We start from the raw sequence: 27,607 nt of genomic DNA, 5'->3' as shown, positions 1-27,607 counted from the left end.
CGTGGTAGCAGATGCCACTGCCGACGGGGATCCCGAGCAGCAACCCCCTGCGTCTCCTCCACGAAGGAGGCCGACGGGGGTTACAATCAGGGAACCCACGGGCAATCCTTCCGCAGAAAGGCCTTCTGCACCCCAAGGCAAGGGGAAACAAAAGGCAACAGAATCTGTTATGGACTTGGGGGAATCCTCCGATGAAAACGGTACAGTTATTTCGCTTTTAAATAGCTTGCCAATTCCCTGTCACTTGTTTGACAGGGAGGGCAACTTTACATATACTCCAAATCTAGGGCCAGACTTGTTCGTGCCAGATAGTGAGTGTGTGACTAATAGAGTCAATAGTATAGCGACCAGTAGTTGTAGCTCAGGTATTAAACTTTGTGACCTCTTTCCTGTTTTATCAAGAGTTTTTATCTGCCTTTATCTTACCATTTACATATGTTTACTTGTATGCAGATATGGCCGCTGCCAACGTCTTCGACTTGTACCAGACTGAGGAGGAGGTAGAAGTTCCTTTGGTCCGGCGAAAGACGTCCAGGAGGCATAACGGCGAATCGAGCCAAGGTCCTCCTGCCAAAAAGGGGCGAACAGAAGATCCTTCCAAGGACATGCCAACTGGGCAAACTTCTGCCCAGCCTTCGGTTCCTGTTGAGAAGGAAACCCCGCCTGCTACGACGAACCCTCCACCTGCAGTCGCCAAAGAACAAACCCAGCAGGACGAAGCTCTTGTGGCCAAACTCTTGAACCGCGCCTTGCGAGCAGCCAAGGACCGCCTTGCACACATCGTGAGGTACGATCGTTGGAAGGATGCGATGGCTGAGGCAGAGAATATGGGGGTTGACCAAATTCTGAACAGGGCCCTAAACGAAATGGCCAGCGTAAGCATTTCTTATCTCTTTGGCTTCCGTCTTTTATTCTTTGCAACAGATTCTAACTTTATCCTTTATCCACAGGCTTTGCTGACTGCAACTGCTGCTCGTACCCATGCCCAAGCTACCATCGACCAGGCTCGGGCAAAGGCCATCGAGAGGTACCAGGCGAAAGCCGCTGAGGAGCTTCAGGCTGCAGAAGCCAGGCATATGGGGGAGTTGGAGGCAGTCACCCAGCAGAAGGATGCTACGGTGGCAAAGCTGGCGGTGGTCGAAGCTTCGAAGGCAGCCTTGAGGAAGCAGAGGGAGGAGTACCAGGAGGCCAGCCGAGTCCAATATCGCAAATGCAAGAGACTCAAAGAGGAGCTTCTTGCCAAGGACAAGGCCATGGTTGCTCTTGAGAGCCAAACAGAGGAGCTGAAGCTTACCAACGCCAAAGATCTGGAAAGGTATAAGAATGGGACGCTTCGGTGTTTCTATGACTTCTGGAAACACAACCACGGGGCCAACTTTGACTACCTTTCAGATGATGTCAGGAATGCTGAGCTGGCCCGCTGCACTGCTCGATTTGCTGAAGAAGAGGAAAGAGCAAGGATCCCTGCCTCCCCAAGCATTGCTGGTGCAGAGGAAGGAGGAGTCATTGAGGATGCGACCAATCAAAATGTTGATAAAGACCCTCCTGCTCCTGATGCTTCTTGAACTTTTTTATTTTTTCTTTCTTTAATTACACGATCTACGGGTCGTGATGTAAAGACTATATCTTTTTGAATTTGCTACATGGGCAGCAAGCTTTCCTTTTATTTGAACAATTACATCCAAGCAGTGATGCATTATAATGTTATAATATTTTCATTTACTATAACATCTGTCTGTATGACCGAACTTAGCATAGTACTTTGGTTTGATTTAACAAAATATAAATTTTGAAAAATACTCTAAGTACCTTAGCATGCTTTCACTCATTTTGTTCATGTGTTTACATACCTCATGGTACGCTTTGCTATCGATGTGCCTTATATGCCCCCCAAGTGATCGAGGAGCTTTAGGTCTTGGGTCACTTGCCTTGACCACGACCTGTTCGAACATTTCTGCTCGGTTGGAAACGTAATACTTGTAATACAGCAAAACAACACACGTAATGAACAAATACTTGTAAAAATAAATTTACAAAAGTTGGCAAGAATGACTGGCTGCGCACAGTCCCTTATAATCTCGTATTAAAAATGGACTAAACATGTCTTTATGAGTGATCCTGAAAAAGGATCTTACATATTCAAGCGATTAGCCATACAACGTGGTTAACCCTTTTTGCAAAACTTGTAAAAAGTAAAATTTAATACAAGCCAGTCCTTTAAAAAGGATTGTTCACTGATAATACTTGCGCAGGTGTTCTCCATTCTAATAACGTGGAACGAGATCTCCGTTTAGGCGTGCAAGTTTGTAGGTGCCCGGGTGAAGGACTTCTTCAATTTGGTAAGGTCCTTCCCAATTAGGTCCGAGTACTCCAGCAGTGGGGTCGCGGGTATTCAAGAAAACTCGTCGTAGCACCAAGTCACCGACGTTGAATTTTCTTCTTTTACTTTTGAGTTAAAGTACCGGGCGACCTTTTGCTGGTACGCAGCAACTCGGAGTTGGGCTTTCTCCCGTATCTCGTCAATTGAGTCTAGGGACTACATCATTAGTTGGCTGTTCTGGTCCTGGTCGTATGTTATGCGTCGGTGTGAGGGGGGATCTAACTCGACAGGTAACATAGCCTCATATCCGTAGGCTAAGGAAAATGGGGTATGACCTGTCGCTGTTCGGTGAGACGTTCTATACAACCAGAGGACTTCAGGCAGCTGCTTTGGCCATTTGACGATAGTGTCCTTAAGAGTTTTATTCATGGCCTCTACTTGCCTGTTTGCTTGTGGATGCGCAACTGAAGAAAAGTTGTTGATAATCCCGTGCCTTTCGCAGAAGTCGGTGAATATGTCGCTGTCAAATTGGGTTCCGTTGTCTGAAACGATCTTTCGGGGCAAACCATACTGGTAAACAATGTTCTTGATGACAAAGTCAAGAACTTTCTTGGTCGTTATGGTAGCGAGTGGTTCAGCTTCGGCCCATTTGGTGAAGTAGTCGACTGCCACAACTGCGTACTTCACTCCGCCTTTTCCCGTTGGCAGGGATCCAATCAAATCTTTCCCATTGGCAGGTCATTTAGGGCCCTGTTCGTGGGATTTTGGAGAACCTTTGACATTTATCGCATCTTCGTACAAACCCCGTTGAATCTTCGTTCATAGTCGTCCAGAAGTAGCCTTGCCTTAGAATCTTTTTTGCCAAACTCTGCCCCCCAGCGTGATCCCCGCAGAAGCCTTCATGCACCTCTTTCATTAGTTCCTTAGCATTTTCTGGTGTAACGCATCTGAGTAGTGGCATTGAATACCCTCTCCTGTACATAACACCATCGACCAGTATGTACCTAGCACCCTGCCTTTGTAGAGTTCTGGCTTTGTTTCTATCTGTTGGTAGCACACCATTTGTGAGATACTCCAAGTAAGGTGCCATCCATGTATCCTCCATTCGAATTTCCATACTGGCTTCAATTGCTTGTATGCTTGGCTCCCTCAATCTTTCTACAGGCACAATGTTCAAAGTGTCAGCATCTTTCACGCTCGCGAGTTTGGCTAAGGCATCTGCATTCGAATTCTGATCCCGCGGTATTTGTTGGAGGGTATACTTCGTGAACTGGGCTAGTAGGTCTTTGGTTTTGTTCAAGCAGGCCACCATTTTAAGGCCCCGTGCTTGATATTCCCCTAGAACTTGATTCACCACCAGCTGTGAATCACTGTAAATATCAAGCGTCTTTATGCTCATGTCTTTCGCCATTCTCAACCCAGCGAGGAGTGCTTCGTATTTGGCTTCATTATTTGACGCGGTGAAGTCGAACCTAATGGCGCAGTGAGATCGATGCCCTTCTGGCGTTATCAATATCACACCCGCTCCTGTGTGAGATTTGTTAGACGATCCATCTATGAATAACTTCCACGAAGGAGCTTCATCTTGAGGCTCAGGCTCACTAGGCTGTTCGCATTGCTCGTTGTCTGGGAGTTCGGTGAACTCTGCAATAAGATCAGCTAAGACTTGTCCTTTTACTGCTGCTCGCAGTGAATATGTTATATCGAATTGCCCTAGTTCGACTGCCCATTTTAATAAGCACCTAGCCGCCTCTGGCTTCTAGAGAACCTACCGAAGGGGCTGGTCGGTTAACACTGTGATAGGATGGGCTTGGAAGTAAGGGCGCAGCTTCCTTGAGGCCAGGATTAAGCAATATGCTAACCTTTCGATGGGCGGATATCTCAGTTCTGCTCCGATCAGCCTCTTGCTTACATAGTAAACCGATTTTTGTACGCCATATTCCTCTCGTACTAGTACCGCACTAGCAGCAACTTCAGTGATCGCCAGGTAAATGAACAAAGTTTCTCCTTCGATTGGCTTTGATAAAATGGGAGGCTGTGCCATATGTGCTTTCAAGGCCTGAAAAGCTTGCTCATAGTCCCTTGTCCATTCAAACTTCTTATTGCCCCTAAGTAGATTGAAGAAAGGGACGCATTTATCTGTTGACTTTGAAATAAATCTATTTAGGGTTGCGATTCTCCCGATTAAAATTTGTACATCTTTGATCTTTTCTAGCGATTTCATGTCGATTAGGGCTTTTATCTTGTCGGGGTTTGCCTCGATTCCTCTTGAATTTACAATGAACCCCGAAACCTTCCCTGATCCAACTCCGAAGGAACATTTGAGGGGATTTAACTTCATCTGGTATTCGTTCAATACATCAAAACATTCTTGTAAATCCTTCACATGTCCTTCTGCCTTTCTATACTTTACCAGCATGTCGTCCACGTATACCTCCATGTTTACCCCGATCAGCTCTTTAAACATGTGGTTGTCTAACCGCTGGTAAGTCGCACCTGCGTTTTTCAGTCCGAAGGGCATTACTTTATAACAGTATAAGCCCGTATCGGTCCAAAAGTTGGTGTGATCCTCGTCAGGGGGATGCATGCTAATCTGATTGTAGCCCGAATATGCATCCATGAAGGAGAGAATCTCGTGTCCTGCAGTAGCATCGACCAACTGGTCGATTCTGGGGAGTGGGAAGCAGTCTTTCGGGCAGGCCTTATTGAGGTCTGTAAAATCCACGCAGGTTCGCTATTTTCTATTAGGCTTGGGAACCAGCACTGGATTGGAGACCCACGATGGATAAAACGCCACCCTGATGAGCCCATTCTCCTTTAACCTTTCAACTTCTTCTTTTAAGGCTCTCGATCGATCCTTATCGAGCAGCCTTCTTTTTTGTTATACGGGTGGAAAAGTCTTGTCTATGTTCAGGACATGGCTGATAACTGCAGGGTCTATCCCAGCCATGTCTTTGTGCGACCAGGCAAAGACCTCCTGGTTCTTTCGCAAAAATTCCACCAGTGCATGCTTCGTGGTTGGTTCTACGTTTTTCCCGACCTTCACGACTCTGGTCGGGTCTTTTTCGTCGAGTTGGACCTCCTCCAGGTCCTCGACGGGTCCAACGTTCTCTTCAAAATCCCCAAAGCGAGGATCTAGATCTCTATCCTCACTTTGGGAAACACCCTATTTGGTGACTTCTTCACCGGATTGGGCTTGTATATCAATTGCCATCTGCAACCTATCTGAGGTAGTGCTCTTTGATGTTCCCTTTTTCACCTTCGTGACTGAGGCATTATAACACTCTCTGGCCTCCCTCTGGTTTCCCAACACGCATCCTACCCCTGCGTCTATCGGGAATTTCATGGCCAAGTGCCACATAGAGGTGACGACCCGTAGATCAACCAGTATAGGTCTCCCAATGACGGCATTGTACACCGAAGGACAATCAACTACTATAAAAGTGGCGAGTAATGTCCTGGTAGCAGGCGTTGTACCTGTCGTCACTGGCAGTCTGATTGATCCTGCGGGGGTGAGTCCCTCACTAGAGTAGTCGTATATTGTCTGGTTACAGGGCTCCAGGTCCTTAACGGACAACTTCATGCGTTCCAGCGAAGACTTATATAGGATATTCACCGAACTTCCTGTATCGACTAGCACTCTCTTCACCATCATGTTTGCCATTTGGATATCCATGACCAGCGGATTGGAATGTGGGAACCGGACATGTTGGGCATCTCTATCAGAGAAGGTTATTTCGCCCTCTTCTGACCGAGCCTTTTTTGGCGCGCGGTCCTCCACAGTCATCATCTCGATGTCCTGGTCGTGGCACAGAGTTCGAGCTTATCGTTCCCTGGCCTTTCCACTATTTCCCGCGAGGTGCGGGCCTCCACAAATGGTTAACAGTGTGCCAGTCATGGGGGCAGGCTGCAAAGGTGGCGAGCATTGGCGTGTGGGTGCTTGCTCGTTGCCACCTGGAGCTTCTCGTTGGGAATTTCCCGAGGCCCGTACGTATCTTCTCAAGTGTCCTTGTCTAATAAGGAACCCAATTTCATCCTTCAGCTGGTTGCATTCATTGGTGTCATGTCCGTAGTCGTTATGATAACGACAGAACTTGGTAGTGTCTCTTTTCGAAATATCCTTTCCAATGGGGGCAAGCTTCTTATAAGGCACACTGGAACTCGTTGCCTGATAAACCTCTCCCAGAGACTCAACTAGGGCAGTGTTGTTAGTGAACCGAGGTTCATAACGGTTACCCTTGGTTCGTTTATTGTCAGAGGTGGAAGGCTCATTGTGTGGCCGTTTTCCACCATTCTTGCCATTGTCGTTACCGTTCCCGTTGCCCTTGCTGTTGTCGTTAGGTTTAGACCCATTGGCAGCTTTGGCGGGCTCGGCTGCCTTTTTATCCTTGCTTAGAGGCTTTCCATCATCGGCAATGGCATCTTCGAGCTTGATGTAACGATCAACCCGGTCCAAGAATTCCTGGGTAGTTTTGACTCGATCCTTTCGGAGGCTCTTCCAGAGAGGGGTGCGACGCCTAACTCCTGCGGTTATGGCCATCATTTTTCCTTTGTCACCCACCATTTTTGCTCCAGCTGCTGCCCTCATAAAGCGCTGGATGTAGTCCTTAAGCGATTCTCCATCCTGCTGGTGAATTTCAACCAGCTGGTTCGCCTCGGTCGGATGCACACGACCTGAGTAGAACTGTCCGTAAAACTCCTTTACGAACATCTCCCAGGAAACTATGCTCGCAGGAGAGAATTTGAAAAACCACTCCTGCGCGGCATCAGAAAATGTTGCAGGGAAGATCCTGCACCGAGCATCTTCGAACACTTCCTGAATGTCCATTTGTATCTCAAATTTATTGACGTGAGATACCGGGTCACCGTACCCATCAAAATTCGGAAGCGTAGGCATTTTAAACTTGCTAGGAGTCTCCACCATAACTATCCTCTGGACGAAAGGAGTGCCTTTCCTCCTGTCGTGGTCGATATGAGATGTTCTTCCCCCGACCAGTTGTTGCACCGCCTGGTTGAGGGCATCTATCTGGGCCTGCACAGCGACAGGAATCGTTGTGGCCTCTGTTACTGGGGGGATGTTATCGCCATGCCGCTCGCAGCGATCGTTGAGTACATCTGTCAAGTCCTCGTCTCTTCTCCGCTGCTCGCTAGCTCCGAGCCGGTTGAAGACATTATTTTGCCTAGGTTGCCCCCCAGCGTCCCGTCTGCCGGGTTGGTCATCTTGAGGTGGCTGGCTCCTGTTTCCACCTCTTTCGTCATTCATTCGACCGACATTTCCTCTGTCGAAATCGGCTTCATCATAACCATTGCCATCTCTGAACCGTGATTAGCTGTGACAGGATCGACTGTTCCCTCGATTTCCCTCCCGGGCTGAAACGTCCCGCGCGTTAGAGGGTGGCCTGCGTTGGTCGTTGGGTCCCCGTGCATTATCATGCCGTGGGGGACCTCGGACCACAGAGCCTAACTCTGAGTTCCTCCTGTTACCAGGAGGATGCTGTCCTCTGTTCGGAAGGTTCGGCTCATCGCCCCTATGGCGTCTAGGACTATGAGGCCGCTGCCCAGTCCTATTCTGCCTCTACTGCAGGGGATTGCCACGACCAGCTTGGCAAGGAGGCTATGCCTCAGGGTCCCCCAGCGGGACATCGTCCTGAGGCGCTGGTGGCTGCTCGGGCCTTTGTGGGCTCGAGGGTTGGATAGGCGGACTAGGATTGGGACCCCTGTGGGGTGGCCCATTCGTAGGCTGATCAGGCCGCGAGGCTGGTGCAGCCTGATTCCTAGCCAATTGCAGGGCTGCCTCGAGGGCTGCCATGGCTTCGCTCTGGCTACGGTTCATCTCCGCCTGCCTCTCACTTAACTCCGCGCGCTACCGTTCAATCTCTTGCTGCTGCCGTGCCATGATTTCGGCAGCACTTTCCTGACTGGCCCTCAGATTGGCCAATTCTTCATGCAACGCCCCAAGAGTACTCTTCAGCGTCGCGTCATCCATTTCTTCCTCCTCATAGTCCAAATGTGGCTCATCCACAGCCACGCTTGCAGGAGGAGGAGGAGACAGGTTTGATGGTGCAGCGGCGGCCGCCTGTCCAGTTTTCCTTTTAGTTTTCGCCATTGGTTTTCTCAACGGTGATATACCAAGCTCTCAATGAAAGCACCAGAATGTTGACCCTAATTTTGGTCACACTACTACAAAATTGACATGGGACGATGGTTTTAAACCGTCGTATGGACTCTCATACGTCGGTGCTAATACCGTCTTCCCATGCAATGTCATACCATGTTAAGCATAAAACGACAGTTGAAATAAAAGTGTCATCTCCTGTCATACATGAGATGATGGGTCCTATACAAACGTTGTCTCTTGTGGTACATGAGACGACAATTTCTGTGCAACCGTCATCTACTGTAATAAATGAGACGACAGTTCCTACTAAAGCGTCATCTTCCTGCAGTACATGAGATGACAATTTATGTGCAAGCATCGTCCCCTGCAACACATAAGATGACAAGTTCATGGAGACCGACGTCCCATATAAAATATGGGAATTTTTTCATTTCTCTATTTTCAACCACTATATTCATTCATAATTTCCTGTGTAATTACAACATAGTTCAGACATAATCAATAGAACCTTTTATCATACTAATCCATTAATCATAAAAAATTTAACTACATTTGGCAAAACCTTTTGAAACACATATAATACAAATTTCCAAATCGGGGTTGAAGATTAGTAATAGCATTTGTTTGTTAGCCACTTATCTTACAGTACAAGTAGGCCACATGCTTCTGAACATCCACTTAATGAAATAAACCAGTTATATTTATGTACATGAACTGTTGTCCATGATATGAAACATTTCAGACTAAAATTACATACACAAACCAGGGAAAAAGGAATAGAAGGATACAGAAGTACTGAGTCAGAAGATTCTTCTGTACAGGCAAATCTAGCTTTTTCTTTACGCTTCCAAGATCAAAATTCTTGAGTTTGAAAGTTGTGTTGGCACTAGCAGTCCCCTGTTGGTGAAAGAAAACATAAATGCCACCAGTAAAGATAGAGGACTTTAAGAAGAAAGTGAAAAAGTCAGCCAAACTGTTATGGCATATAAACATAGGAATTAGGAAACTAAAATGACTTATTATTAGTAAAATCTCTTTCTGTTACTAGGCTATTTAACATAGGAGAAATTGATATGGTTGCAGTTGCCAGTTAAATGATTAAGAACAAGAAAACGTGTAAATCAATAAGAAATAGCATTCAATTGTGGAGGATGCACTTCTAGATAATGGTAAACTTGAAACTCTTCAACCCCAAGATGTAATAAAAGTAAATGCAGAACAATTACCTGAAATGGCATTTTGGTGAATGGATCAAGATCACCTTCAGCTATACCTTTAGCTATATCTTGAGGTATCATTGTAAACATAGTTAAGGGATCTCAAGTATTTCACAATTATTAAATAGAAGCAGAAATTTTAACTTGAGAAAAACTATATTTAAAAAGGATATGGCCCTAAGAAATCCCCATCATCCTCAATATTCTCAGAAATGTCAGACAAATGAACAATTTTTTCAGTAATTGTATCGTAAACACGTTGATGCTGAAAGGTCAGTAGTGCTTTCTTGAATGATTCTTCATAAAGAGGTGGAACCGAAGAAATGTTGTATCTTAGGTGCTTTATCACCTGAAATGGACCAATCATTAGCTAGCTATAACATTTATTCAAAGGAGTTAAAGAAAAAGTAATTAAGCACGTACAAAGGGCAAAAGAACAATATTCTCAGCCTATTTAGTTTTAAGGGATACAAATGTCAAGGTCGTGAATGATAAGACTTCACCTGGTCGTAAGTTGTAAATCGTTTTATAAGTGCAAGAGCCCTTTTCAGTCCCATTCCTGGTAATGACTGCAGATAGTCACAGCCACTCAAAATGCACATTTCAAGAATCATTTGCTTTGTAAATCCAGCAAAACTCAAATCCTTGTTCTGTTGTAGCATGGAATGCTGAAACTGAATAGCTTGCCCAAATTTGTCCATTTTAAAAATAAACTGGATATAAATGTAAGAAAATTTCCTTCACTTCATTTGACTTGTAGGAAGAAAGGCAGTGCTGCCAATACACAATGCCATTGTTTCAGCACGAAACTGAAGCAGTATGTATTGTCTCAAAACTATATGATAAGAAAAATAATAGTTCACCTTTTAGGCATTATTTTCTTTTTATCTATATATATATTTCATTTTTTTCCCTTGCCTTGAATATAGTACAGCTAAGGAAAGCATTCTCTGAATTATTCATCAAGTGGAAAGTACACAAGTTCAAAGAAATTTGATTGTATAGGTACGAAAACACTGGTGCATAACATAAAAAACAGAACAAAAAGTCACTCACCCAATGCATTCCTAATGACAAAGCAACTGCTTTTGCTCTGATTCTTGAAGCAAATATCTCTGGTAGAAGAAGTGCAGGCACAGGACCATCACCAAGTGAAAACGACAAGACATAGCTGTTAATGAAACAAAAGGCCATGTTCAGGAATTCACAGTGATAAAATGGTCACTATGTTAAGGGACTCACTGAGTCAGAGTACTACTACGTTATATTTATTTTTTAAGGAAAAAAAGCTTTTCAAAGACTGCCATGAAAAGTAAAAACTTACAGAACAGTCCCAAGAACTACAAGGGGGCCAGAATATGGTGCCAGAACCTTCCAAGTAAAGGACAGAGAAAGCAGCATCATAGAGGCAGCCTAAACAAGTCAGCAAGAGCGTTATCAGTTTTAATAATACCATAAACTGAGAAAGTTTCACAATGAAAGACTCGAAAACAGAACATCCCACACGCTACTTGAAAGGTTTCAGAGATATCACACTTCTGTCAAAATATATTTTATGTAATTGGGAACACAGCAACAGGTGAAAGTAGTACCATCAATATATGTCTAATTCAAGCACTGCCTTATTGTATAGGTACAAACTTTGCTCTTGATTACTACATAAATTCATTAGTAGTTGATTGGTAGTAAAATAGAATTTTCTTCTCTTTATAATCTATGTAGATTCAGTGTCCAAGTTCACAAGCTACATGATTAGACTCTTGTCAGTGCACTAGTCTAATATTGGATCAAGAGAGCAAGACTAAGCAATCCCAAGTACAGATTGGATTAGTTCTAGAAGCTTCCTCTCCCTAAACAAGAAAATTTTCTACTCTCTGTTTGAGTCTCCTTGCAATCTTTGTTCTTAAATACAGATTCATCCCTAATGTAACTAACCTAGCAACAACTTAAAAAAATCCTACAATTAAATTCTTAACAGAAAAACTGAGCTTTAACAACCCTTTAACATATACAAAGCTTATCACTATATTCTTGAATATAGTGGAATACAAGAAAACATAATTTTTTTACATCAGTTGATGAAAGTATAAATACGTATATCTATATACAAATAAATGTTCATGTGGAAAAAACACAGTACCATTCCACCAAAGCTTATGATTAGAAGACTCTTTCTTCCTTGTCTATCCATCAAGGATGATGCAACAGCTGTGCCTGAAAGAGAATCAGTTGGAAGTCTTTATGGCATGATGCAAAGTGAAACCAAAATTTAGAAAACCAAGTACAAAAGACACAGAAACTAACCAAAGACATTTGCGGCTCCAACAAGAGCACTTGCTGCAACATCAGAGGCAATCCCCGCACTACGGAATACAGAAGTTGAATAGTATACAACAACATTGATCCCAACCAACTGTTGAAACAAGAAAAGTGCTGCACCAACGCTAACAACTGCAACAAGAAATAGTTGTCATGGAAAAAGAAAGAAAGAAAAAAGATTAACAACATTAATTCTCAGCCTAGTCTATTTTACCCCAGGGTGGCCTGGTTCTTGCATCGGCGGGGGGGTCGCCTGGTTCTTGCCGAGGCTGAGTGTGTAAGGAATTATCTATAGCACTCGGTTTTATAACATATGTATAATAGATCATTGAAATGAATAGGCTGGTAGTGAAAGAAAATGATACAATCAAATGAACAGGCTGTTACAATTCAAATCTCTCCTTACCATACTTTTTATCCCAACAAAAGAATTTGGAAATTCGGTTATAAACATTCAAAAAAGGCTTATCCAGGAATGATCTTTGTTCCTGATCATAAAACAAGGGCATTTAAACTTCTTGGTCATGATTTGCTACAGACTTTATAACAATGAATCAATGAACTAAACTAATCTGTTTTGAGAAAACAGTATACTTTTCAATAAACAGTGATATTTCAATCTTCATAGCTCCTAAAACGTAGAATTCAATTGCAGATCCAAATTCCAAACAACAAACAAAAGGTTGAACCCGAAACATGTTTTCTAATGTTACTAACCAGCATTATCATTTCATAATTGCATATAACAAAATCAACACTGATTCAAAGTTAAACAATTGCAAATGATCAAATATCATGTCAATATACCAAGAAACAAAATCCATGAAAACCAAGATATAAGACATATCAAAATGTAATTTTCAAATCAAATTATTATATGCTCTGAATTGATTCTCAATTATGAATCGTACATTCAGAAAACTAGACCTGTCCATGATCCCATGTATATATAAGTCATTATCTGATCCCTTTTTCTTTGAAAAGAATCAACTACACAATTGGATTCAATTTTCAGATGCAACCCAAAAAAAAAACCCATACACGGGCACAGATCAAAATGCAATCCACCGATCCAAATCCAAGAAAGACGAAAAGAAAAGATTGGATCCAAACCTTTCTTGTCCAGCAGTGTCCCAAATTTGGGCCTTGACCACCTTATCATCGACTCGAATACTCCTAGTGGCGAACTCAACACCGATGGTGGATTTGGATTCGAGGCTAAACTCGTTCCTGGTAAATCTCGATAGCAGGTTCGATTTCCTAACCCCAGAGTCTCCGATCAACACCACCTTGAACAAATAATCATAATCATCGTCTGTTCTGTACGCCCCCATGTTGTTTGCAACACAATTACTAGTTTTCCTTTTTTTTCTTAAGATTGATTGGTGGGGTAGAAAGTCAGAGAAAATTTTCTCAAAAATCTTATCTTTTTCTGTCTAAAACAACCCTTTAATCGAAAATCAAAAAGGGTAAGTTGGGTTTAAACTAAAAGAGGCAAAGATGTATTAATTGCAGTATTTGAATGAATCATGAGAGAGATGTAAAGAATAGTCAGAGCTGTATATCTATGGAGTTTCAATTCATGGTTATATGGTCTTATGTTTTTACTTTCACATGGAATTTTCCACAAAAGTAATTTTTAAAAATATTTAAATGAGTATATTTAATAAATAATAAAACTTAGAAATTTCCAATCTTGCCTCCTGAATTTTTTGGCCTGTTACAACTAAAAAAGGCTTATTAGGATTTTTTTTTCGGACTATTACAACTACCAAATCGTGCCTCCTGAATTTTTTGGCCTGTTAAAAATTCCCCCTGAACTATTCATGTTATTGAAATGAGGGACTTCCGTCCAATTTTGCTAACAGAATAGTGATATGGCGACACTGGAGTGCTGATGTAGATTGCTACTTGTATAATTTAAAAAATAGATAGACTTTTACCCCCCAAACTATTATAGTTACCAAATTATGCCCATCGAATTCTAAAATTTAAAATTAAAAGGATATTTTGAATATTTGATTTAAGTTTTAAGTATTATTAATATAATATAATTAATTAAAAGTATAATATTATATATAAAAATTTAACAACTAATTAAAGTATTAATAGATATGTCTAGACAATATTTTTTTATAAATATTAAAATATATATGTGATCCAATAATATTAAATATATTAATACCCTTTAAAAAAAAGGCTTATTAGGATTTTTTTCCGGACTATTACGACTACCAAATCGTGCCTCCTGAATTTTTTAGCCTGTTAAAAATTCCCCCTAAACTATTCATGTTATTGAAATGAGGGACTTCCGTCCAATTTTGCTAACAGAATAGTGATATGGCGACACTGGAGTGCTGATGTAGATTTCTACTTGTGGACGCCCAAATTCCACCAAGGCAAAATATGAAGGTTAGGTGAGGTCCTCGGGCCTCCACCGTCTTAGGAAGTCATCACACTGTCACGCCACGAATCTAGACCCCTGCCGTATGGGATCATTGCCATATAGCCCCCATTTACGAGACATAGACGCGAAGCTGCCCTGACCTCGTTCAGACGTCCAGCATGACGCCGTGGGCATCGCTCGGCCACCGTACGCGACGCCCCCCGGCCTCGCTCGGCCACCGCGCGCGACGCCCCCCGGCCCCGCTCGGCCACCGCACGCGACGCCCCTTGTCATGGCCTAGCTGGGAAGCCCGTGCCACCATCTCACACCAGCCGCCTCGCGTCCAAGGGCCTCGCCATAGGCCGAAGTGGCCTCGCCTCATAGGCCGAAGTGGCCTCGCCTCCTAGGCCGAGTGGCCTCGCCTCATAGGCCAAAGTGGCCTCGCCATAGGCCCGAGTGGCCTCGCCGTGGTAGCCCCGTCATCGGGCCTCAACGCCCATGGCCTCATGGGGGCCACATCCACAACACACTCGACCTTGTGGATAGCCAAAGAGCCGCGCCATCAATAGGTCTTCCAAGGGGGCCTCACGAAGGAACGTGAGCCACGCCACCTGGTGGCCACGTGAGCGGAGCCATACACCAAGGGTCCCATTCCTTACCTCTTGAGACCCTTATGCTTAGAGACTCTAATACGAGTCAATTGGGACATACTTGTACGATCTAATGCTGAGTACGGACGCCCGTACCAGTGGGACTGCTGGGATAAGAGTCATGGTCCGTACGTCTACGGCCAAAGGTCAGAGCCGACACCACTACCTCCTACGACACTATGCCTGCCACCACTCATCAGACATGGGTACAGACAAGTAGTGGAGGCATTCTCCTGACACCTGCTCCTGTACTGGATGTACGACCACAACCTCTGAAGCCACTCTCCTGACACAGTACTTATGTACCCCTTGGTCTCCTGGACCACTATGTACCTAAGGCCATTAGAGCCTAATATAAAATGAACTCTAACACCACCTGAAAGGGGGTTGGAAATTTTACTGTAGCAAAGGCTTGAGTGTGAATGAAAGACTGAATTCTCTATTATTGTTCTATCATTGTTCTTGAGTGATTGTTTAAGTTTCTACAGCTTTTCCATTAGAGATCTTGATTTGATAATTTTTCCAACTCAACTTAGTTGACGAGTTCTCACCGTCAACACTACTTGTATAATTTAAAAAATAGATAGACTTTTACCCCCCAAACTATTACAGTTACCAAATTATGCCCATCGAATTCTAAAATTTAAAATTCAAACAATGTTTTGAATATTTAAAAGAAAATATTAAAAACATTAAACTAAAAAATCATTTTTTTAAAATTAAATCATACAAAATAAAAACTAAGCGATATAGGCGACACCAAAGTTGAATGTCGCAAGGGACCCGCATGAGCCCAGTCTGTCGACGATGTCACTACCCTCATTCTGATGCATGCCCAACACCCAAGCCAATTTGTTGTCACCATTAATTTTTTTTTTTAATTTTAATGATTTTTTCATTTTTTTTAATATTCAAAAGATTATTTAATTGTAAATTTTTAAAAATTAGGGGGCACAATTTAGTAATGGTAATAGCTTGGGGGCAAGAATACTATTTATTATTTATATTATAAATGAAGCATTGACGTGGCAATACCACATCGGCCACCAAACTACCACATCACCATTCCATTAGCGAAATTGAAAGTAAGTCCCACATTTCAGTAACGTGAATAATTAAGGGGGAATTTTTAACCAGTTCAAAAATTCGGGGGGCACGATTTGGATCGGTAATAGTTCGGGGGAAAAAATCTCAATAAGCCTTAAATAATAATAATAATAAGACGACGCACATAAGACAACAGTCTAAGTAGAACTGTCTAATTGTGTTAAAAATAAACATGTGACGACATTCTTCTAAGAACTGTTGTCTAATGTAAGTTTTGTTGTGCATGGCATGACGGTTCTAGAGAGTCAGTCGTCATATGTTTATTTTTAACATAAGAAGACAGGTCTACTAAAACTGTCGTCTCATGTGTGTCATCTAAGTACAGTTTTGTAGTAGTGTTAACTGACACGGAGTCAAAATACGCTTGACGTGGGTGAATGCGTTGAAAAGAACGTGATGACGAAAATAATAAGAACACGATATTTTATAGTGGTTCGGCCCCATGATCTGGTAATAACCTACATCCACTTAGATTGTTATTGATATACGATCCAAAGGAGTGATCAAAGAACTAGGGTTCAATGAGTTTCACTAACCTCTGAAGAGCAATACAATATCTCAAATAGAATTACTCTAGTCTCAAATAATTCGAAAGCCAAAAGTCCCTTCCTTGAGCTATCTTTCTCTATTTATAGGCTCAAGGGGGATTACATGAATTTGTTACAGATATTCTCCCCTAAATAATCGGATACTCATGAGATTGTGGGAGTCAATTTCGGGATTTACAAAGATCTTTATAGAAACGTCATGAAACATGCGGAACCTGCGACCAAGCTGGTCGCAGGTAAACTTCGGCTGCTTACTACTTATAATTTGTCTTTTGGTCGATATCCTAGCAGAGTTCCTCCAAGTGTTAGCCACGTGTCCAGGAATCACTTGCCACGTCATCTACGCCAGTTTTTTGGATAACAGGCATGCTATGAATTTTGATTATGAGATTGTTCAGAGCTTGAGCCTCTGTGTTTATGCATGATCTTAATTGTGCTAGTAATTATTGAGTAAGCATGTTGAATGCCCTATATTTGGATATTTGACATATGATATATGTTTGGTGGCATTGCTTACTTGTATATGGTACTGACTAGTCAGGGATACTGACCTAAGAGTCAGAAATGGCATAAGCGTCCTGAACGCAGGGCCGAATGAAATTAGATCTAATCGATATCAGTGTTGAAGGAATCTAGGGCATTAATACTGGACCGACCCTAAGGTCGATGAATCTTATAAGCGCTTGTCTAGTCTAAGACTAATTACTCAAAGCCAGGGCCTAAGGCCTAGGTGACTGCTTGTCACATGGCTAGGGAACAGAGTTCCATGGTTATCACTCTATGTTCACGAGGAAGGTTATGTTGGTGACTAGTCATCATGCACCTATCATGTTTAAGCTAGTGAAAGGGTCACTTATCTATAAAGCCCCGGTGACCCTATCGTCACATGGCTATTGGGAATAAACCCACCTTAGTGACTATTACAATTGTCACTCTTCTATTTGGGGCTAAAAGCCGTGGATGATTAGTATGATCATTGGTTGATGTGTTATACTCAACAATACGTGAATTCATTTGCCTGCTTGACTAGAGCTATATCTGCTAGGCGTGAGCCTTATGATTTGATGAAAAGTTATTACTGTTCATGAGCATATTGAGTTTTCTTGCTGGGCTTCGGCTCACGGGTGCTATGTGGTGCAGGTAAAGGCAAAAGAAAGCTGGACCATCCTTGAGTTGGAGAGCTTAGGTTACGATGTGTATATATGCAGCTGCTCGACCGCCACGACCGAGGGTTTGAAGAGGAACTAGGGTTAAACCCTTTTTGCTGCTTAGATCGGTTGGTTGTAAATATATTCTTGTAATAGACCTTTGAATTATATTTTTAGGATCCAAATGTATTCAGTAAATGTTCTAAAGAAATGTTACATCTTAACTGAGATTTTTAATATCATACTTAGTTACACGTTTATGGCCAAATGACTCAATTAGCGAGTTTAGCACTGTTTGCAATGTGCACCGTAACGGTCCCTTGAGTTTAGGGCGTTACAAAAGTGGAAAGATGTCGCCATGGACTTCGTGGCTGGGTTGCCGAAGATCGTGGGACAGCATGATTCCGTGTGGGTGATTGTGGGTAGGTACACCAAGACCACCCACTTTTTACCAGTCAAGACGACTTATACTGTGGAGCAGTATGCTGAGTTATTTGTGAAGGAAATTGTTCGACTTCATGGGGCTCCAAGGTCGATAGTATCTGACAAGGATCCCACCTTCACCTCCATGTTTTGGGCGAGTCTGCAGAAGGCTATGGGCACACAGTTACGATTTAGTACCACTTATCATCCTTAGAAAGATGGTCAAACTGAGAGGACGATTCAGATATTGGAGGACATGTTACGAGCCTGTGTGCTGGATTTTGGCGGATTTTGGAGTAAGTATCTTCCTTTTATTGAGTTCTCATATAACAACAGTTATCAGGCGACTATCGAAGTGGCTCCGTATGAGATGTTTTATGGGAGAAAGTGCATATCACCTATCCATTGGGATGAGATCGGTGAGAGGAGGTACTTAGGTCCTGAGATGGTTCAAAGGACCAATGAGGCGGTTGAAAATATTAGAGCTCGAATGCTTGCCTCCCAGAGTTGCCAGAAGAGTTATTTAGATCTGAAACACAGGAGCGTGGAGTTTCAGGTTGGTGACCATGTGTTCCTTATGGTTTCACCTTTGAGGGGATTGAAACGATTTGGTGTTCGGGACAAGCTGAGCCTTAGATTTGTTAGCCCCTTCGAGATTCTGGAATGGTTTGGAGAGGTAGCTTACAGATTGGCAATGCCTCCAGCCTTATCAAGGGTTCATGACGTGTTTCACGTGTCCATGCTCCGGAAGTATGTGTCTGATTTGACGCATGTTTTGAGTTATGAGAATTTGGAGCTGGATTAGGATTTGTCTTATGAGGAGAAGCCAGTTCTGATTTTTGACAGGAAAGACAAAGTCTTGTGGAGCAAGATCATCGCCTTGGTGAAAGTGCTGTGGAGGAACAACAAGGTCTGGGAGGCGACTTGGGAACTAGAATCAGAGATGCAGGAGCAGTATCCCAAGATATTCAGGTAATTTCGAGGACGAAATTTCTGTAAGGAGGGGATAGTTATAATGACCCAAAAGTTATAATTACCCAAATTTGCTAATAAGGCTTGGGCCTTTGATTAGCGTGCTTGGGGGGAAATAAGTGAATTATTGTTATAATATGTAAATTTGTGAAACTATGAGATTAGTGATGCATGTTTAGGTTAACTAAATATGCATGTGGGCCCCGTCTGGTTATTAAGGGCATGATTGTAATTTTACCCCATTGAGAGCATAAATGTGATAATTGTGAGTAATTGTGATATATTTGTGTTGCATGATCCGAGACAGTTCTAGGGAGCGGTTAGCTAGAAAGTCACAACAGTGTTGAAAATCTGACTCGGGGTGAGTCGAGGGGTATTTCGAGTATTAGATGTTTGATGGGGTTATCGGGTTATGGAAATAAATATTTGGAGATATATTCGAGGTTAGCATGTTTAGGAATGAATATTGGGGAAATTTACCATTTTTCCCTCGGGGACGTTTTTGGCACCCCGAGCTCTTGAGGTAACTTAGAGACTAAGTTAAACAGTGAGAATTTTCTAAACCGACCTTTTCTCTCTCTATCTCTCGGTTCTCTCTCTTTTCTCTTGGGAGTTTGGTGAATCTTGGTGAAACTAACTAGAAGCTAAGGAATTGGGCTGGTAATCTTGGGAGCTAGAAGCTTGAAGCTTAACAACCTAATTCCAAGACTCAACTCAGCTCAAGGTAAGCTTTGATCTTGGTGTATCATACTGGTTTTAAGCTAAAATTCTAGAGTATTGCATGTGCGATGAGTCAGGAATTGTCTTTGAGTTTAATGAGGCTTTGAACTTGAATTCTTGTTGGGTTTTGTTGTTTAATCCATATTATAACCTCTGTGATGACTAGCTTGAGTTGTTCAGTTGATTTTGGGGTTAATTGGATAGGTTTCTGTGGCAAAAAATGGAGGATTTTTCTGGGTTCGAAGGGTCAGGCCACGTCATTGTTCTTACTGAGCCGCGACCCTCCAAAGTATTTTGGTGGTCTGGAAGAAGGGCGAGTCGCAGTGCGCCTACCCTGTTTTGGGGCTGCTTTCGGGTTTGGGGCGGGCCGCGGCATGGCCTCATGGGGCCATGGCTCTTAGTGCAATTTTGGGCTTTAAAGTGTGTTTAGGCTTGGGAACTGAAAGGTTAAGGCTCGGGATGGATTTTATCACCCGGATTGATAGAATTCAAGGTCCCGGAGATTAGAATTATGGCTCGAAGTTATTAAATGGATTAGAACATGATGGATGAATATTGTTAATACGTTGTGACTATGGTTTCGGTGAGGCTCGGATTAGGGGACTGTGCTCGGGACATCGGTGCTTGGAAAGCTCGGGACACAGGTAAGAAAACTAATGTTCCCGTAGAGCTTGTATGCAGGGCAGGGCCCTATATGATTGTGTTGCAGGGTGTAGCCCTTTGATTGAGTTTATTCACGTTTGGTATTTGCTTTATTATGCTATGTATGCATATGTATAAATGAACGGGAAGGGGCCGAGAACGGCGTTAAGCACGTGGAGTGTAAGGCCGAGTGCGGCAAGGGGCCAGGAGCAGCGTGTAGCACGTGGAGTGCGAGTTTACAGGGCGAGACCCTAAAGGATACCTGGAATATCCTCACGGTGTGGACCGCGAACTCAGGGCCTGGTAAAGCGCCTGGGACGGCATGACCATATGTGTATAGCCTATTGATGGCATGTTTATATGCTAAGTGTTTGATATGCATATGTTATCTGCTTGTGAGGGTTTTCTTGCTGGGCTTCGGCTCACGGGTGCTCTACGGTGCAGGTAAGGCCAAGGGAAAGGTCGACCAACCATGAGTACGAATAGCATGAAGCGGCGCATACATGTTTCGGCTGCCTGGCTACCATGGCCAGGGATATTTTGGGAGATGATTGTACTAAACTTAGATTTTTTCATCTAGTCGACTCTGCTTTTATTTATGTGTTGTAAACATTTCTAAACAGTATTTTGGGATCCCAAATGTTAAATGCTTTATGATTTTCAGTAAATGGAATTATTTTCAAAGTTTATGACCCTGTTTATTGTTTAATTACACATTTGCCTTAAAACCTCGATTAGCGAATTACATACACATTTTAAACTCACTTAGTAACAGCTCTAAGGAAGTAGGGCGTTACACGCATGTATTAAGTGTAATTATGGCCCATGTAAAACCTCCTTCAGCCTATAAATAAGAATCAAATGGCTCAAGGGAGGGGAATTTTGGCTTTTCCAACATTTGGCTTAAGGCGCTTGAGCTGAGAGATTCTAAGATAGAAAAAAGAGTGTTGTTATCCATCATAATTGTATTTGTCTAAGAAGAGTGAAACTCGTGAACCCTAGTTCATTGATCACTGTTCTTGGAATACTACATCAATAAGAAGACTAAGTGGACGTAGATTGTTACCATTCTATTGGGGTCGAACCACTATAAATTGTTTGTGGCGTTTATCTTTTTGTTTGGAGTTCTTCTCATTTTCATCTTACTTTATATCGTTTATCTGACTCCGTGTCGTTGACCAATTCGAGGGTCAACAACAAGATGTAGAAATTTACAAATTAGCAGCGGAACAATGACTCATTCCTTTAGATTCTCCAACCTTTGATTCTTGGTGGTAGCAAAGTATTGTCAAGAATCTAAACCGCTTAGATTGTGTCATAGTATTTCAAGACTCAAGTTGGCACAAAGAGTGGGCAAGTTCCCAACACATGAGAAAGAATTAAAGAGAGAAGAACAAGAGAATGAGCAGTCAATTCATCTTTTATTCCCCAATTAAATTAATTAAAATAATAAACAAAAAATAATAGTCTTGGCCTCCTACAAATGGACTTGGGCTCAATATATTTGTTTTGAATTTAAATCACAATTGGGCTTAAATTCAACGTACTAACCTAATCTTAGGACTCGTTCTTGTTAATATATAATTACAATCATAATCCATTGTAAGCCAGTCACTATAATTGTAACTATCACTACTACAAAATACCCTTTACGGGATACTTTTTTAGGACATGCACATAAATGCAAGTCCTTAAAAATATTTATAGAGATTTTAGGACACTCATTGAGAGTCCTGAAAAAACACAATTTAGGACTCACAATGAGTGTCCTAAAAAAATAAGCGAGTCATAAAAAAATCTGGGCTAAAAAATGAGTGTTTTACTTAACAATTTTAAGGACTTGCTTTGGGAGTCTTTAATATTCTTTTCGGACTAGCTTTGCGAGTCCTAAAAACACCTGGGCTGAAAATTAGGAATGATAACTTTTAAGGACTTGCTTTGCGCGTTCTAAAAGAATATTAAGGACTCCCAAAGCAAGTCCTTAAAATTGTTAAGTAAAAGAGCATAAAACCACATATTGTTTAACATATTTATAAAATTAGTATTAGTTAACAATAAGTTGTTTTATTGATTGGAAAAATATTGTAAAATAATTTTAATATATAAATTTACTAGTTATAATTCTTATAATATCTGACATTGTTTATTTATTTAAAATTTATATAAAAATTAAAAAAATATTACGAAAAATAAATTAATATTTTTTTAAAATAAAGTTAACTAAAGTGCACTTTTACCTAGTATTTAAATTAAATAGCAGTTTAAGTTTCAAATAATAATTATTATAAGTTTGAAAAGAATTTGTATAGTTGTGATTTTTAAAATTATTTTTTATAGTATTAGGAGTATAAAATTAGGAGTTTTATAATCACATTTTTTTATCTAAATAAAATTTGTATAGTGGTGATTTTTAAAATTAATTTTTATAATATTAGGAGTATAAAATTGGGAGTTTTATAATCACATTTTTTTTATCTCAATAATATAATCTGATTTTTATTTATAAAATAAAATATATATATATATAAGTGCCAAAACCCTTTCTCCCTCCCTCCCTACCAGATCCTTACTTTCCTTTCTCCCTCTTTCTCTCGCATGCTCTCTGCTAGACCCGAACGACGACGGCAGGGGCTCCGGGAATGGTGGTCGACGGCGGCAGGGGGCTCGGGGCTTGGCTCGACAGCAACGACTGGTGGCTCAGGGTTGGGCTTGACAACAATGACTGGTGGCTCGGGGGCTGGGCTCGACGACGGGTGGGGGTTCTCGGGTCTGGGCTCGACGGCGCAGGGGCTGGGCAGAGGGATGGGCTCTCCTATCTCTCCATGAATACAAACCCATTTCAGCTCAAGATCTGTTCCATTTTCAAGTTTGTATTTTTTTTCTATATTTTTATTTCTGCTCTCTTTGTCTCTCTCGGCTCCCTCTCCCTCTCTATCTCTCACTCATCTCTTTTTTGTATTTCTTAACTATATCTACTTTTTTTGTATTTGTAAAATCCTTTATTGGCATATTTGACAATATTGACAAAATTAATTAAATGAATATTTTCGAAATGGGTAGTTTCCTGCTTTGTAATATTGAGTGGTAAATTTCGAAAATGGGTAGTTTCCTGTTTTGTTGAAATGTGTCTTTCTATAATCAGATTATTATACATATGTTAATAAAATAAATATATAATTTCCTATAAAAGAATATCTTTTAATGGAAATTATTGGTATTTATTTTTTGATCTGATTTATTTGTCCAGAAATCGTGTACAGCTTGTAGTGATAAAGTATATATAGTTTCCTTATTTATTTAGGGAAACTAGTTTAAAAGCTGTCCAGGTTCAATGAATCTGTTTCAACAGATTGCCAGTCTGTTTGAACAGATTCTAACTTTCCTGTTTTGGAAGATTTTCCATTTATTGGCTGATTGGTTTCTGATTTGTTTTGCATGACCTAAAGGGATTCTAAAAAGTATATAATCATCCTTAGGTCATTGGTTTTTTATTATCTCTCTTGGTGTATTATTTTCCAAATATTTTCAAGTTTTAGAGAGACTTTTTATTATGTGAAGAACTTGAGTCCAGCAAGTTCTTAGTGGTTTATTACAGTGTACTTCTATATTATTTTTTTTGTGTTAATTGTGCAGGTTGAACACACTTGGACATTGGTCATTAAGCTTCGGGAGAAGTCTTGTTCGTGAGTCACTTTTCGGGAGGAAAAGTGCAAGTATTATGATTTGAAGGGAGTTCAAGATCTTAGCACTTCAGAAATTTGATTAGGAGTTTAGATTACAACAGTTGCGACAAATTCAAGAGGGAGTCTTTATTTTTATAAGTCAATTTGGTTTTGTAATCGTTTAGATATTCTTCTAATAAATTTCATTCTCTGGGCGTGGCCTCGTGGACTAGTAGCAATCTGCAAAGATTGCTGATACCACGTAAAAATTCGTGTGTTCTTTACCTTAAGTTCGTTTTTATCTTCTGGTCACAAACTGTTTAAACATATCTGGTTTCTGTTTAAACAGTCTTTGTGTCTGTTTAAACATTTCTGTAACAATTCAACAATTAATTATATAATTTGAATAATTAAGTTGGTAATCATAAAAAACGGAATTTCAGTATTAATTTGTTCTCTGTTTTTCTTATGTGAAAGGGGAAATTTTTTGGTGAAAATAGCTTCTCTCTCAGATGCTCTATCTCTCTCATATCAGGTATGTGTGTTTTGGGTTGGGCGGTGCAGGTTTTGACAGAATGGGTTCATTAATTCATTTATTTGTGTTATAAGCTTATAAGGTTGAGTTTATGTCTGATCTTCATTCCAACCATTTGTTGAGCAAGTTTTAGAGTTTGATTTAATTTTTTGATCTATATTGTGATTTGGAAAACATTTTTTAAAAATAAAATAAAATATATATATGGTTGTTTCTTGATATAATGTTACACTTAATGAGTACGACTTCTATTGTTTGGATTTTAGCGAGACAATTATAGAACCTGGCTTCACATTTATGGCTGCTAATTTTGATGGAATACTTGGACTTGGATTTCAAGAGATCTTGGTTGGAAATGTTGTTCAGGTAAATCTATCTATCTCAACCTCTAAACATGCTGTAAAACTTCAATTGAATATTCAATCCATGTTGTAAAATGTTTAATGAGATTTATAACCTCCTAATAATAAAGTATTATAACTTAACTTGTGGATTTTTCTTAGCAGTTATGGTAATGAATTGCCCTGTTTCTCTCTTTTGTGAAATGAGATTTATAACCATTTATTTTGACTTATCTTTTGTTTTGCAATAGGAAAGGGATGACTAAAGTGTGATAAGTGCTTTTACGAGTGCTTTTTCTATATACACATATTAGGTCTACTTGCACCCAACATTTGATGTCAAATTAATGATATAAATTATTTACTCTTATTATAGCTGACATCCATCATATAGTATTGTAATTGATTCTCTTTGCAAAATGGAGAAAACTTAAAGAGTTATATGAACTGATGTTATCGAACAGGGTTCTACCAGATTCACTTTGATCGAAGGCTATATGAAGGTTGTTAAAACACAAGTGTTAATACAGAGTTCTCATCATATAGTTTATGTTCCATAATTAGCATTATACAAAATAGGTAATAAGTGGTTGCATTACCCAGTTTGATTGTGTTGTGTGTACCAAGACATGAGAAATCAAGTACAACAAAGGATAACATATATAATTCAATCAGAAAGGTACTTCAGTAAGTTGTAATTCACTTAAATCATCCAATTATCTTTGCTTTGCTTTGCAGTATCAATAAGCTTTTAATTCCTAGTAGTTTGAAATTCTTTGCAATGCTTTGTCTTAGGTTTTGTTTTGTGGAGAAATTATTAACTTAGATTGATTGATCAACAAAATTAGTCCTTACAATATCTTTTTTCTTTATTTAATTAATGCATGTAATTTTACTGATTTTTCCTATATTTAAAATGCTGGGTTGTAAATTCTTTTCAGATGGTTGGCTCTCATCATTTTACTGATTTTTTTTTCTTGTTCATCTTACGCTTAAACTTTTTCCTTTTTCTTTTGGCAGCTACAAGACAATTCAAAATCTTCTTCAAGAGAAGTGGAAGTGAAGTTTCAACTCACTAAAGATACACTTGATGCTGTGTTGAGGTCAATGACTTACATTAATGATCATCTCTCTGGAATGGTAAGCTAAGCTGGATGTTTTTCATTGACAATATTAGGCTTTCATACTAGTTAGTAGTTTGGATTCTTTCTTTTGATAAACAAATGCATGCATTCTTTCTTTGTTGCATTATAACTTTAAATTGACATTCATATGAAGTGTATTTTGCTTATGCTTTAATGGCTTTATACTTGTGTTTCACTACTGGTTTTTGGTGTATTTTGTGACTTGATTTTGTTTTATTTTGTGATTGGATTTTGGTGATTTTTTTTTATTTTGTGATTGGATTTTGGTGTGTTTATGGTCTATTTTGCTGCTTCTTTAATGGCTACTACTTGTATTTTTCTACTAGTTTTTGGTATAATTCTTGACTGGATTTTGGTGCATTTTGCAACCGGTTTAAATGGATTAATATGATTGATTTATGGTCTATTTTGTTAACTAAGTTGAATGGATTAATATGGTAGATTTATGGTCCATTTTGTTGTTGATTTTGGTGTAGTTTGCTACTATTTTGAAATAGCTCTATGTACTGGAGGAATAACATTTTATGAAATAGTATTATCTAACAAGAAATTGTTTGCTGCTTGATTATATGAATACATATACTTATAGTTTAATTCTCGCATCTATTACATATATATATATAATTGTTGTGTCTGTCTACTTATTTATAAGTTTGAAATATTATATAGATCTCCAAATTAATTGGATATACATTATCCGTAGATCTAGAGATGTACACTAATCAATTATGTGTGGACCTCTCTTGTTTTTTTATTTCTAGTGGTCAACATTTTAAGAACTTTTTATTAATTAAAGAACTTTTTTATAATGTGCAGGTCTATATTGAGATGCATTTCTTTAGCGGAATACTAGACAACATTGACAGTTGAAGTTTTTAGAATAAAAAATATTTTTCACTAACATTGTATATATTTCTTGTTTAATATTTGGTGATGATAGAATTTGATTGTAGTATAAACTATCATGTAATATGATTTTCTAAGCTGAGTAGACTAAATATTGAAATTATATTTTTGAGTAATTAATAAAAAATTATTTTGTTGTATTTTCTTTTGAAATTTTAGAAATCTAACATATATAATAAATTTTGGACACTCAAAGAGATATATTTTTTCTTAATCAAAATGAAAATTGTAGCTGCATTTTTTTTTTAAAAAAAATTACTTTTAAGAGCATGCAAATGAAGTCCTAAAAAATTACTTAAAGGCTGCGAGTCCTAAAAAATTACTTAAATGCACTCAACCAGATTTTTTAGGACTCGCAACGCGAGTTCTAAAACATTCTCAACGCAAGTCCTAAAAAACCTCAGTTTTTCAAGCTTTCAAATAAAGAACTCGCGCCCTGCGAGTTCTA

The 27,607-nt window shown here is 40.1% G+C and overlaps 3 protein-coding genes and 1 long non-coding RNA gene across 5 annotated transcripts; 1 reads left to right on the top strand and 3 right to left on the bottom strand.

The window, feature by feature from the left end:
- Positions 1-9,026: 9,026 nt before the first annotated feature.
- Positions 9,027-9,748, bottom strand: LOC133821474 (exonuclease 1-like). Its single transcript, XM_062253750.1, has 2 exons — positions 9,665-9,748; positions 9,027-9,335 (listed from the first exon to the last, which is right to left on the bottom strand). Exons 1-2 carry the CDS (start codon positions 9,743-9,745, stop codon positions 9,177-9,179), a joined length of 240 nt encoding a protein of 79 aa, XP_062109734.1. The 5' UTR covers positions 9,746-9,748; the 3' UTR covers positions 9,027-9,176.
- LOC133825282 (exonuclease 1-like) lies at positions 9,741-10,849 on the bottom strand. The gene is made up of 3 exons (XM_062258247.1): positions 10,712-10,849; positions 10,159-10,305; positions 9,741-10,004 (listed from the first exon to the last, which is right to left on the bottom strand). The coding sequence occupies exons 1-3, from the start codon at positions 10,847-10,849 to the stop codon at positions 9,816-9,818; spliced, it is 474 nt and encodes a 157-aa protein (XP_062114231.1). The 3' UTR covers positions 9,741-9,815.
- A 140-nt stretch (positions 10,850-10,989) lies between these two features.
- LOC133821473 (uncharacterized) lies at positions 10,990-12,140 on the bottom strand. The gene is made up of 3 exons (XR_009887605.1): positions 11,960-12,140; positions 11,796-11,869; positions 10,990-11,068 (listed from the first exon to the last, which is right to left on the bottom strand). It is a non-coding gene; the product is annotated as an uncharacterized LOC133821473 (long non-coding RNA).
- An 11,008-nt stretch (positions 12,141-23,148) lies between these two features.
- On the top strand, positions 23,149-27,250 carry LOC133821472 (uncharacterized). 2 transcript variants are annotated; one of them, XR_009887604.1, is made up of 4 exons: positions 23,149-23,436; positions 24,710-24,767; positions 25,048-26,248; positions 27,070-27,250. XR_009887604.1 is itself a non-coding variant. In XM_062253749.1 (3 exons), the coding sequence occupies exons 1-3, from the start codon at positions 23,210-23,212 to the stop codon at positions 25,200-25,202; spliced, it is 450 nt and encodes a 149-aa protein (XP_062109733.1). In that variant the 5' UTR covers positions 23,149-23,209; the 3' UTR covers positions 25,203-26,431. The 2 variants fall into 2 exon arrangements, 1 of the variants encoding a protein (XP_062109733.1); XM_062253749.1 differs by lacking the exon at positions 27,070-27,250 and having other exon boundaries at positions 25,038-26,431.
- Positions 27,251-27,607: the final 357 nt, after the last annotated feature.

Source organism: Humulus lupulus, chromosome 3 (genome assembly GCF_963169125.1).
Source record: "Humulus lupulus chromosome 3, drHumLupu1.1, whole genome shotgun sequence".
In the NCBI taxonomy this organism is placed as follows: domain Eukaryota; kingdom Viridiplantae; phylum Streptophyta; class Magnoliopsida; order Rosales; family Cannabaceae; genus Humulus; species Humulus lupulus.
The sequence above is the reverse complement of the archived record's forward strand: the minus strand, read 5'-3'. Positions and strand labels throughout refer to the sequence as shown.